This window comes from Panicum virgatum, chromosome 9K (genome assembly GCF_016808335.1).
Source record: "Panicum virgatum strain AP13 chromosome 9K, P.virgatum_v5, whole genome shotgun sequence".
Lineage (NCBI taxonomy): Eukaryota > Viridiplantae > Streptophyta > Magnoliopsida > Poales > Poaceae > Panicum > Panicum virgatum.
Genome location: NC_053144.1, coordinates 45,021,559 through 45,034,015, shown reverse-complemented (window position 1 = coordinate 45,034,015; position 12,457 = coordinate 45,021,559). Strand labels below are relative to the sequence as shown.

At 46.0% G+C, this 12,457-nt stretch overlaps 1 protein-coding gene across 4 annotated transcripts; it reads left to right on the top strand.

Annotated features, from left to right (window-relative positions):
- Positions 1-1,750: 1,750 nt before the first annotated feature.
- LOC120651633 lies at positions 1,751-5,830 on the top strand. 4 transcript variants are annotated; one of them, XR_005666262.1, is made up of 8 exons: positions 1,751-1,918; positions 2,496-2,714; positions 3,426-3,568; positions 3,928-4,092; positions 4,238-4,396; positions 4,498-4,656; positions 4,963-5,075; positions 5,510-5,830. XR_005666262.1 is itself a non-coding variant. In XM_039929200.1 (8 exons), the coding sequence occupies exons 2-7, from the start codon at positions 2,543-2,545 to the stop codon at positions 4,996-4,998; spliced, it is 834 nt and encodes a 277-aa protein (XP_039785134.1). In that variant the 5' UTR covers positions 1,751-1,918; positions 2,496-2,542; the 3' UTR covers positions 4,999-5,000; positions 5,510-5,830. The 4 variants fall into 4 exon arrangements, 3 of the variants coding, with proteins under 3 accessions (XP_039785134.1, XP_039785133.1, XP_039785135.1); XM_039929200.1 differs by having other exon boundaries at positions 4,963-5,000; XM_039929199.1 differs by lacking the exon at positions 5,510-5,830 and having other exon boundaries at positions 1,752-1,918; positions 4,963-5,173.
- Positions 5,831-12,457: the final 6,627 nt, after the last annotated feature.

Sequence of the window (12,457 nt, the reverse complement as noted above, 5' to 3'; positions counted from 1 at the left end):
CAAGATTACCTACAGTTGCAGAATCACTTGCCGGTGTTGCTGAATCGGATGGTTGTGTTGCTGTTGCTGAATTGGCTGCAAGGCGTGGACGAGATTGAGGACGAGAACCAACAGATTGAGATGCAGCAGCAGCTTGAGAACCAACAGCCGACATTGCTCACTTCCTGACAAATGCAAAAAAGGCAAACACATTACACATACTGCATGATATAACAAGAGGCATCAAAATATTGCAGCATACATTTCGCTATAACAGAGGCATCTTAAGAAATGGCAAATGTAATACCATCAGAGAGCTAATTCAGACTGGCTGGTGCAAATGTAATTTCATTCAAAAAGTAACATAAAAGTCTGCATCTTTGACTAAGCAAAAAATCCTGATAGAAGCAGTCAGCAGCCAGTACCAAACAAAGTGATATACATCTTCTTTTCAACTACATCAGGAAAATGGCCCTATCTGTTTTGTCACTAAAGCACGAGAAGTCATAGAGAATGAGATATCTCAGTGTTTTCCATCTAATCCTTGCTAGCATATGGTAAGATTCATTTTACTTGAGGAATCTAAAATCCTGATAAAAAACCATTAGCAGCTAGATTCAAGCAATACACCCGATAATTCTCACAAACGAAATCGAAGTTAGTAAGTAATATATTGTAACTGGATTCAAATCCGAATACAAACAGTTTTGTTAGGGTTTGGGGTGCTCGGTCTCGCACAGCAGAAGGAAAGAGAAGGGGGGCATACCTGGAGGATGCGCTCGTCGCCGGCAAAGCGCTGGGCGAACTGGCGAAGACAGGACAAATGGCGGCGCCGCTCGCCCAGTCGTCGCTGCCAGGGTGGAGAGCAAGTTTGGAGAGAGTCCGAGAGAAGGGAAAGGTTTAAGAAACCGAGGGAGGAGATGAACCTGAGACCCTGCAGCCCGGGCGCAGTGCTCGTGCGCTGGCGCCGCCCGTGTCGTGCCCGTGCGCCGGCGCCACCCGTGCCGTAGGGGCGGACAGGTCACAGGTGGAGGAGGCTGAGCGGGGCCAATCGGCGCTGGTGGGCGGTGGCGTCGAACTCCGGCCGCCGGCCTCCGTCGTGGGTAGCAGGGCTGGTGGCTGGATGGGGATGGGTGCGGCGCGGGCCGCGGGAGGGGATGGGTGCGGCACGGGGCCAGAGGAGTCGGGGCGTCGCCGCGCCGCCGCGTCTGGCGGCCGTCGGCCCGTCGCCCGTCGGGGACTCGGGGGGACCGGGGGATCGTGGATCTGGGAGGGAGGGGGGTCGGGGTGACTGGTGAGGACTGAGTGACGGCCGTCGGGGGGATCCAGGTCTCGCCGCGCCGCCGCGTCTGGCGGCCGTCGGCCCGTCGCCCGTCGGGGACTCGGGGGGACCGGGGGATCGTGGATCTGGGAGGGAGGGGGGTCGGGGTGACTGGTGAGGACTGAGTTACGGCCGTCGGGGGGATCCAGGAGACCAGGAGGAGGGGGAGGCCGGGAGGGGAGCGGGCCAGCGGGGTGAGGAACTGAGGACTGACCGACTGAGCTTATATAGTTAGGGTTCTAAAATGGGCTGTTATTGGGCTGTGGCCTGTGGGCTCAAATTTTCGGGTACCCGATGGAGCTCCGCGGATGCATTTAAAGATCCGCCCCAAACCCGAAATATTTCGGGTACCCGAACCCGCAAATCCGCGGGTGAAAACCAAAAACCGAACCCGAAACCCGAAAACCCGAAACCCGCGGATATCCGCCCCGAACCCGATCCGCTGCCATCCATAGCGGCAACGGAGCCGTCCCTCCCGACGGGCGACGGCGACCCCTCCCGACGGCGGTGGTGGACACCCGCAAGGGCAGGTAGGCGGCACGGCAGGTCGGCACAGCAATGCCGACGCGGTCTTCTCCCCTCAAGCGCCCATCCCCTTCGGTGGCCGTCTTCTCGCCGGTGAGTCTCCCATCCTTGCCCTTCTCCTCTTCTCTACCGTACTTGCTAGGGTTTTGATCCACAAGCATGTACCTAAATATCTAATAGTAGGGGATCTTGATTCGCAAGATCTGGATGTTGAATCGCCCGAATATCTAGTTCAATTTGTGAGTTGAGTTTGCTTATTGGTTGTGCGTAATGTGCTGAACTAATTATGGGGATTTTCATCTTTCCTGTAGTCCTTGTGACTGGCCTTGGAGGCTTTGTTGTCCTGAAATAGCAGCTCGTAGCAGACTAGGAGCTGCTGCTGTATCATTACTCAGTATACGCCGATATGTATTAATTTCACATACTCTTATGGGTGCTTGCTAATATTTCGTCTCATGTGTTACTGTGGGTTTCATGTGCTTCACCACTAAAGTTTGATATGTACGTGAGAATCAGGCTATTATGTTGCAACTGTTCAACAAAAAAGAAAAGCTTTTTTTTGTTCAGATGCTCGATTTGCTACTACTGCTGATAATGCTGTTTAGTGTTTACTATGCTGCATTGTTTTAAAATTGATCTGGGCCTTCGTTTTGATGACTTGCTTCTGCAGTTACAAGTTCAGTTAGGAAACTCCTTGATCAGAGAACTAAAATACACATGCTCATGGAGATGTCGGAGAGTTCCTTGAGCAAATTAGACACCATGCGGATCACCTTTCTTACCCTCCAAGACTCACCGGACGTTCTGGCTGGCGTCGCCAACCGGAAAATCATCGATGGCCTTGGAGGATTGTTTGAGGTGGAACTGCTGCAAATTTTCAAGAATCCTGGTAATTAACAGTTATGCTCATGAATCGCCTTCATGCAAATTTTTAGTCACTTTTTATTCAACTAGCAATTATAGGATAGGTATTTGAGTTGGAATTAGGGTGTGGGATTGCCTTACTCTGGCCGCTTAGGGATGGCAGGGCGGCTGGCCAGAACGGCGGAGTGGTGTATGGCTGGTGGTTTTCTCGGTGTGGCGGTGGGGCAGAGGACTTTGTTGGCCGGTGTTCGGCGGTGCTCCGAGCTATGAGTTTGGATGGAGGCGCCGAGGCAGTCAGCGCGGCGATGTAAGTGGGGCATGCGGGCGACTAAGATGGCTGGCGCCGTGAAAATAGGGAAGGGGATTGATTGGTCAGGCAGCAGACTTAGTATATGGCTACACTGGTGCTGGTGAAGCCATGGACCCGACAGGTCGGGTGGCATGGAGTTTGAGACCTCTCAGGAGGGACCGTGCAAGATAAGAGAAGGGAGGAGGAGTTGATAATATTGGAGAGGTCTGGACCGTTGGGTGATCCACATCCAACGGTCTAAAAATTTGATTCTGATAGCAACCTTTTTTTGAGCAGTTTCTTTGCCTCTGATGCCATTGTTTTTGTTAATTAATCGTATGCACACATTCCTGTGTAATCTATTTGCTACTAGCATCTCTCACTAAGCTTTTTTCCTCCTTTTTTTTTTGCTCTCTAAATTTGTTTTCCTGAATGATGAAATCACAGTTTCTTGGAAATCAAACAGTCTACTTCCTTGTGATATTTATACTTCAAGTGATGATGACCTGCTTTTATACAAGAGCTACCTTCAGAAGTTTTATGAAGCCAACAAACATTCTGTTGCTTCTGCAGCTGATGCTGTTATGAAGGTTCGTTGCTCACCTTCTTATTGCTGTCATGCTTGAAACTTGCTTGATTTAGACTATGTGTTTGAGTGGAACTGGTGTTTGGCATTAATTATGGACATGATATATTGGTTGACAAGTGAAGCACAATTTTGGTCTCCGACATTCTACTAGCACAAACAATGGAATTTGGAGTACACTAACATAAATAATTACTTTGACAACTTAGAAATCAAGAAATATATACAGATTCTTGTAATATTCAGTAAAGATAAATGTTCTTTTTTGTTAGTTTGTTATTTGAGTGTTAAATTATTTAATTTGTTGATTGAATAGTTATGTTAGTTATTTGCCCTGCTCGTCTATCATTGTTTCTTTGAAAGTGTTTGGAAAAGGAGAACAGTTTGAGGGAGCTGTGGATGTCTTCAAAGGTTAAAGTCATCGCTTGTGATGCCTCTCTGAGCGATGAAATCCTTGAGTGCATGTCACAGCTTGTGGGTAACAAAGAACGTCTATCATTATGTCCCTTTATCGCTGATGCTGCTGCAGTACGTGTCTATCTCTTCCAAATAAACAAGTAGCCAATCAGTATTCGTTCGTTCATTGTGTCAAGTCTACCTAATTTTTTAGTTTTACAACTGAAAGAGTGTTTCACGTGTTTCTTTATGTTGATCATTTGCAAAAACTTTCAAGTGTATTGAAGGGGAGGCTGAGCTGATGATCAACTGGCTGACATGGCGTGATCCCCCTTCTAAGGAATTTGTCCTGAGCCGATCTATTCGACGGTGTGCCTTGGAACTTGCAAAAATTGAAGGTCTTGAATGGTCTTCTGACACTGCTGCTTTCCTCCTGGTAGGTGTATGTTTGACTAAATTGGTGTGTTATATTCTTTGAGCTTTGCGTCACAAGATTTTAATCAATTTCTTTTCATGAACCAAAAAAACAATGAGCAGGGAATAAAAAAGGAGGCCCGGTGGTTGTGTGAGAATATGATGTGTGATGGTTTTGACTCTGGTTTCTCCACAATGATTCGTGGGTGTGCATTTGAGTTGTTGTCCTGGAAACAAGATGAATATACATCTGATGGGGACGTTGATGTTGCAGTTGATATGGTATGTTCTAAAGAAATGATCTTGATATGCACGCATATTAATTGATTAGTCTCATTTCATGCTGCAATTGACAAAGATATACTGGTTTTGGGTTTATCTTGCATAGTGATGATATCTAAAGTGTTAACATTGATTAATTGCACTGGGAAGTGTGAATTAAAGAATGTTAACTTTGTAAAGAAGCTGGAGAAAAAACTTTTGTCATCAACACGAAGGACCAACTTGAGAGTTAAATTTGAAGAAAGACCGATGAAATTTTCCTTTTAGATTCTCTAATGTCATGCATTTGTTTCCGTTCTCGTGCAGGACATTCCGATACTTGCTGATCACAAAGCTGGGTGAAGGTAAAAAATTTTGGAAGAAAATGTTGTGTGGCATTGATTAGATAACATTTGTACGCACCATAGGGTTTCATTAAGGTACTTGATGACTTTTACTGTTGTTTCATTAGGTCAGTCTCAGTGGGAGTTTTATAGTCACAATTACCTAGACTGAGAACTAGGTAACTGTGCCAGATGTGTTTCATACCAAATTATTAGGACCGGACCGGTCATCGAACCGGTAAAGGCGTCGGTTCAATGGTTCATTGGTTCAACCGTTATGAACCGATTGAACCGCCGGTTCAAAAGTTTTGGACCATTGAACTGAACCGGCCACAGATACTATGAACCGTCATATATATACAAAAAAAATTAACACTAAATATCAAATAATGCATATTTTATCATATAAGAAAAACAAGCTTAGGTAACACAACCATATAACCAAATTGAATCAATAAAGTATTGAGTCCGGAACTCAAGATGCTGACCATTGGCCATGTTCTGCGGGCTTTGCTTGCTTGCTTGTGAAGTGGCCCTGTGCCGGCCGGCTGCCAACGGTCGCACGGCACGGACAGCGACTCAGCAGGGAGGTGGAGCCGCGTGGCGGGTTGGAGCTCCAGAGGCCGAGCACTGGAGCCATGGAGCCTCGTGCTGCCCCCCGGCCACCTGATCTTGCCGAGAGCAGGCAGCGCCGCCGCACCGCTACAGGGACAGGGCGAAGAACGAGCAGAGCAGAGCAGAGTGTTAGAAGTGAAATGTAAATGAACAAGTGATTTGGGAACTGAAATGTAAATGAACAAGTGATTTGGGAACAACTGTCATCTGTTATTGATCTCATGAGTTTTATACAAGTGAAGGGTCGCGTTGTACGGACGCGTCTGTTCAGGAACTACCGACGAAGAGACATGCCCCTTCGTAGTACTAACTGCTAATTTAATCTCTAATCCTAATTGCTTTATGGATGAGATCGTTAGTGAAGGGATGTGAAACGGAACCACGTAAGTAGAGACTAAATGTGATATAAATATCAACTTTAACATATTTATTTAACAGATGGTTCAGTCACCGTACAAACCTCCGAGAAGACGGACACTCGATACAAACAATAATAAGTAATAAAACAGCTACGGTGATACACCAAAGCACGACCCAGACGGTTTCCAGCTCGGACTCAGAGTAATGCGCTAGCAGAAGCATCTTGCAGAGGACCAACACCACAGGCAAGGTTGGGCGCGGACGTAACCTCTACTCAACGTCTTCAACAACGAAGTCCGGATCTTCATCCGAAGAAAAACCACAAATATATATCGGGTTAGTACAAAAGTAATCAACAAGTGCAACCCCATCCACGGAGGGGGATAACACAGATATGCACAGGACAAATCAAGGATAAGGCTGTGGTTTATTTGCAGTAAAACTAGATTTTACACATGCAAAAGTTTATTTTTGAAAAGAGTTTTCTTAAAGCAGTTTCGTACTTAACCGAATAATGAGTGGGGTTGATCCTACATAAAGGATCCAAGTTTTAATGCTACCGGACTCCTCATCGCAGTAGCTCACAGAACAACTGTCGGACACCTTCCAAAAAACAACTCACACCACGAAGATATCCCTCCCAAAAAGGTCTAGTTGTGTGACCAAACCGTAACTCGCTTAATACCGTGAGCACGGCTATTCGAATAGGTTTTACACTCTGCAGAGGTGTGGAACTTTACCCACAAGTGGGGTACCACAACACGATCACTGTAGTGTCGGTGCAGATCCCAACAAAGCCATTACCCACCTTAGCTAGACCTGATTAGCCAACATGGACTCCACCAAGAGGCCATTGACCTATCACTGAGGTTTAGCCGGGGCAAAAGCCACCACGACCTTATCCCTTCTCCTTGATCACCCGTTGCTCTCAGTTCTTCCGATGGCTATCAGACTAACTAGTGGGATTTATGCTAATCTGTTGCCACATACAACGGTCGAGTGGTTTGCACGATAGTTGAGTTAGACAAGATGACACATCAACTCGGTCCTTAACTGCGACAAGATGGATATCTTCCAACCTTGCTCTACCGTGCTAGTATGAGCACACCCTTTGGCGTATCACACAAGAATGCCATCCATCTCATCTAAGTATATCTGTCCTTTAGTTTCCAAACATTTCACATTTTCCCTTCCCACACACTCACACGTTTTCCTTTTATAAAACAAGTTGCACCATAATCGTTGTGTTGTAATTTAAGCATAAGGTCCTAATCATTCTAGCAATGATTAACATCCAAATAGAATTAGACATTAATCTAGGTATTCAAGGAATGGTTATAACAAATCAAGAGGTGGCTATCCAACTATGTTTTCAGCATTCAAAGCATATGCAGTTTTATAAAACAGGCCAATAGGTTGTGTCTATAAAATTGGGTCAAATATGCAATCAAAGGATGAGATTGAACTTGCCGTCTTCGAAGTCTTCCGGGAGTTCTTGCTCGCGGTATGGTTCTTCAGGCTCCGGCTCGCAGTACTGCTCGGCGAACTCCTCGACGAGCTCTTCCTCGTTCACACCAGTATCTACGGCGCACACAAACAAACACACAATAAATAAAAAGAAATAAATGTTTTATCGTTGAGCTCGAGTCGGAGAAGGTTAAGATATGGGGATAGGAATAATATTTTTGGGTGATTTTCTAATGGCACGGACAAAACTATATTAGAAATGGTGTGGTAAAGTTTCGGAAGATTTGAAGTATTTTTGGCGCATGAAATGATAGGTCGAAGAGGGGTTTAGGGGTTATACCGGGGTTTAGGGGCATCTTTGTAATTATTTTTGAGATGGCAAGGGCTTGATTATAATTTTTGGAAAATGTTTGGGCTACTCCGGAAATGTGCAGGGATCGATTGGTAATTATCTTGAAAGGTGGAAGGGTTGATTTGGAATAATTAAAGATGGAGGGGGGGTTTCTTCTAAAAGGAAAGAGAGAGAGAGGGGGGCTCTTAAATAAAAGAAGGAAAGGGCAGGGGGGTTTTGGGCAAATATGCCCTTCTTCTTCCTCCCTCCCGTGGGAAAAAGAGGAGGGGGCGCCTGGGCGGCGGCGGCGGCTCCTGCCGGCGGCCCTGGGCACGGCAGCGGTCGGGGGAAGGGGAAAAAGAGAGGGGGCGGCACGGGGGATCGATTCCCCTCCTCAATTTCAGAGGAGGGGCCCCGCAGGGAGGGGCGCGACGGCCATGGCCGTGGCGGCTAGGCGGCGGCCGTGGCGGCGGCACTGTGAGGCGCGGCGGCGGCCGGGGCTAGGGGAAAGAGCACGAGGGGGTCGAGGGGAGTTGATTCCCCCACTTACCCGGAGCTGGGGCGGCGTGAGGAGGTGGCGCGACTAGGGCCGGCGGCGGGCGGCCGTGGCAGCCGTGGCGGCGGCGCTGGGAGGTCGGGGAGGAGGCGGGCGGCGGTGGCCTGGGTTGTGGAGCTCGAGGGCGACGCGAAGGGCCTACTTATAGGCGAGGAGAGGCGGTGGAGGGGTGGGAGCGCCGGACTGCGAGCTCTGCGGATTGTTAATGGCGTTGGGGCCAACTCGGCCACTTGCGGGCGTCGCGGAGCGGCGCGAGCGTCGAGGGCGACTGCATGCAGGAGGGTGGCGCAAGTGGAGGAGGGTGGAGGGGGGGCCGGCTGCTGTGCTCGGCGTCGGGCTATGCTCGCGAGCAGCGAGGGCTCGGGCGGTGAGGCGGCAGTGCTGTGCTGGACGATGGGCGGCGCGGCGAGCACAGCGCGACGGGACGGGTCAAGCAGGGCGAGCGGCGCTGTGCTGAACGACGGGCGGCGCGGCGAGCATCCGGACAAGTGGAGCGTGTGGGGGCGGGGCGCGCATGCGGCGTGTGGGGCTCAGGGGCGCGCGTGGGCAGAGAGCAGGAAGAAGAAAGAAGAAAGGAGGAGGGAGAAAAAGAAAAGAAGAAAAAAAGGAAAAAAAGGAGAGGAAAAGAAAAGAAAGAGAAAGAGAGAGCGGTCGGCGGGATTCGCGGCGATGGTCGGGAGCATGTGACATCTTCGGTGCAACGCGATGCATGCGGAACGAGGAGAACAGAGAGATGAGACGGTGATTGGTGCGGGTGTCGGGACGGCGGATCGCCGGGAGGAAATTTCGGGAGATTAGGAGCTCGGACGGGAAGGGGTTTAGAAATGATTTGAGCTCAATGATGAACAAAATAATTTTAAAAATTATTTTAGCGCGTGATTTATCTTGGTGAATTTTTGGGATGTTACAGGATGCCTGTTGGTGTATAGGCTCCGTTTCACAACACTCCCCCTCCATCGAATATTCCTTGAGATCAATGTAGTTGTAAGCTTGGATTCCTCAAAAAACCATGTGGAAAAAATATTAAGAATATGTATATGTGTGTGATTTAAATAAATCACTATGTCATTGGTATCCCATTAAAAATCCCAGTGGGGAAAAATATTGGAGATACGACATAAAGTTAACTCCCCAAAAACCTTTCAGGAAATATGAGGAGTAATATAAATTGATATGTCGCTAAAACTCCTTTAAAAACCCAGTGGGAAAATTAGGAGAAAATATGACCACATATTATTGATATTGCCTCTTGAACAACTTCACATGAAAAACCTTTTCAGGAAAAAACATGGATAAGTTGTGAGGGCAATATGTGTATTTGATATTTTCTACAAAAACTCCGGTGGGGAAAATAGAAAATACGACACATGCTTATGTTAATATTACCTCGTTAAAAACTTCAACAAGAAACCTCATGAGTAAAACTTGTTAAAGAAAAGAGCATAATATAATGCAAGTATAGGTTAGCATCTATGAGATGTCTCCTCCTGATTCTTGCAAATCTCGAAGCCGTCGCATACCAATATCATGTACAAATTTTTGAAATATAGAAGTTGGTAAGGACTTAGTAAAGAGGTCAGCGAGGTTATCACATGACTTAATTTGCAAGATGTTTATTTTCCCGCTTTCTTGCAATTCATGGGGATAAAACAGCTTAGGGGCAATGTGCTTGGTAATATTGCTCTTTATGTAACCTGCTTGCATTTGTGTAACACAAGCAGAATTATCTTCATAGATAATTGTAGGTGATTCGATTGAACCAATACCACATGACTGTGGTATGTGGTTAATCACTCTGTGAAGCCATACACATTCACATGATGCCTCATATAGTGCAATGATTTCAGAGTGATTAGTGGAGGTCGCCATGAGAGTCTGCTTAGAGGACTTCCATGAAATAGCAGTACCTCCATGTAGAAATACAAATCCTGTTTGGGATTTACTATTATGGGGGATCAGATAGATAACCAGCATTTGTATATCCAATCATGTTGGGATCAAGATTTTTCTTAAAGAATAAACCTAGATCCTTTGTGCCATTGAGATATCTGAAGATATTCTTTACTCCCGTCCAATGACGCTGAGTAGGTTGAGCACTATGTCTAGCTAGTAAATTTATTGCAAATGTGATATCAGGCCTGGTGCTATTTGCAAGATACATAAGTGCTCCAATGGCGCTGAGATATGGAACATCGGGTCCCAGTATCTCCTCTCCCTCTTCTTGTGGTCTAAATTGGTCTTTCTCCATTTCTAGAGAATGAACAACCATTGGGATTTTAGATGGATACGATTTATTCATATTGAATTTCTCCAATATTTTCTGAATATAAGCTGATTGATGCACTAGTATTCCTGAGGGAAGGAGCTCAAGTTGTAAACCTAAGCAATATTTGGTCTTACTCAAATCCTTCATCTCAAATTCCGTCGTGAGGTGATTGCGTGCTTCTTCTATATCCTTTGGGTTGCCAATGATATTCAAATCATCAACATACACATATATTATACAGAATCCCTTTGGAGATTTCTTAGTAAAAATACATGGGCAATCATCATTATTTGTGTATCCCTTCTTAAGAAGGAACTCACTTAGTCGGTTGTACCACATTCGTCCCGACTGCTTTAAGCCATATAGTGACTTTTTAAGCTTTACACAATACATGTTGCGATTTGCGTTTAGATTCGGAATTTGGATTCCATCAGGAATCTTCATGTATATGTCCGAATCAAGTGGCCCATAAAGATATGTTGCCACTACATCCATCAACTGCACAGATATATGATTTTGAACTGCCAATGATATCAAGTATCGGAAAGTAATTCCACTCATTACTGGAGAATAGGTTTCATTGTAATCAATGCCGGTTCTCTGTGTGAACCCTTGTGCTACTAGTCTCGCTTTATATCTCACTACCTTGTTGTTTTCATTCCGTTTCCGGACGAAAACCCATTTGAATGCCACAGGAAAGACTTTGGGAAGTGTAGGTATTGCAGATGTGAATACCTCTCTTTTAGTGAGCGAGGCTATCTCAGCTTGGATTACTTCTTTCCATTGGGTCCAGTCTGAGCGCTTTTTGCACTCTACCATGATCTTGGGATCTGGATCGTTTAGGAAGATTTCTACAATTGCTGCGGAAAAGTATATGTTGACATCAGTAGTCTTACGATCGTATGATTCTCCAGAGTCAATGTAATTGATGGAAATTTCTTTCACCCCTTTGTGTGACTCGTCATTTCCTAAGACTATACAGTCAGGGTGTTTCGATGTCCCAGGATCAATATTTGGGTGCACCATTGATCCAGGTTGTGGATTTGCTCCTGGTATGGGATTTGTATCCACTTTTGGGCGTCTACCAACTTTAGGTTGGCTTGTATTTACTGATTTTGTAGATTTAGTTCGCGGAATCCTCTGACACTTCGTTTGAGCATCATTCTTGGGAGCAACCGTACTTCTCCCCCTCTTCTTTGGAAGCGGGAGGAGTTGAATGTTTTTGTTTGGTACCTCTATTTTTTCGGGTGCATTCCGTATAGGATAAGAGGACGTTGTGACACCCTTATAATCAGTAAATGCTTCTGGTAGGTTATTTTCAATATGTTGCAAATTTATGATTTTCTGAACTTGTCAGTTTCTTGAGTACGTGGATCTAAGGAGGAAATGCCTTGGGCATCCCAATTGATTTTCTGGCATTCACTTTGGTACTTGTAATCTCCTTCTAATGCCGGGAAATGGTCCTCATTGAATATGCAATCAGCATACCGAGCCGTGAATAGGTCCCCTGTGAGGTGTTCGAGGTATTTAATAATTGACGGTGATTGATACCCCACATAGATCCCCAGTTTCTTGTGTGGGCCCATAGCGGTACGCTTAGGTAGTGAGATCGGTACGTATACTACGCAACCGGATTTTTGCAGATGGAAAATATTTGGCGTATTCCCATGTACTAATTGCATAGGAGAGACTATGTGATATGCAGCTGGTCGAAATTGAATTAAGTCTGCAGCGTGTAAGACTGCATGACCCCAACATGAAGTTGGATGGTTGCAATTCTGTAGTAAGTGTCTTGCAATGAGTTTAATTCTCTTAATAAGAGATTCTGCTAAACCATTTTGTGTATGGACATATGGGACAGAGTGCTGAACTTGAATTCCTAA

What these genes read in the sequence shown, in the direction of transcription:
- LOC120651633 (XM_039929200.1), top strand. Translation starts at nt 2,543, where the DNA reads ATGCTCATGGAGATGTCGGAGAGTTCCTTGAGCAAATTAGACACCATG. An exon ending in CAGCTGATGCTGTTATGAAG is followed by an intron (nt 3,569 to 3,927) that starts GTTCGTTGCTCA and finishes TTTCTTTGAAAG; the next exon opens with TGTTTGGAAAAGGAGAACAG. An exon ending in TTATCGCTGATGCTGCTGCA is followed by an intron (nt 4,093 to 4,237) that starts GTACGTGTCTAT and finishes AAAACTTTCAAG; the next exon opens with TGTATTGAAGGGGAGGCTGA.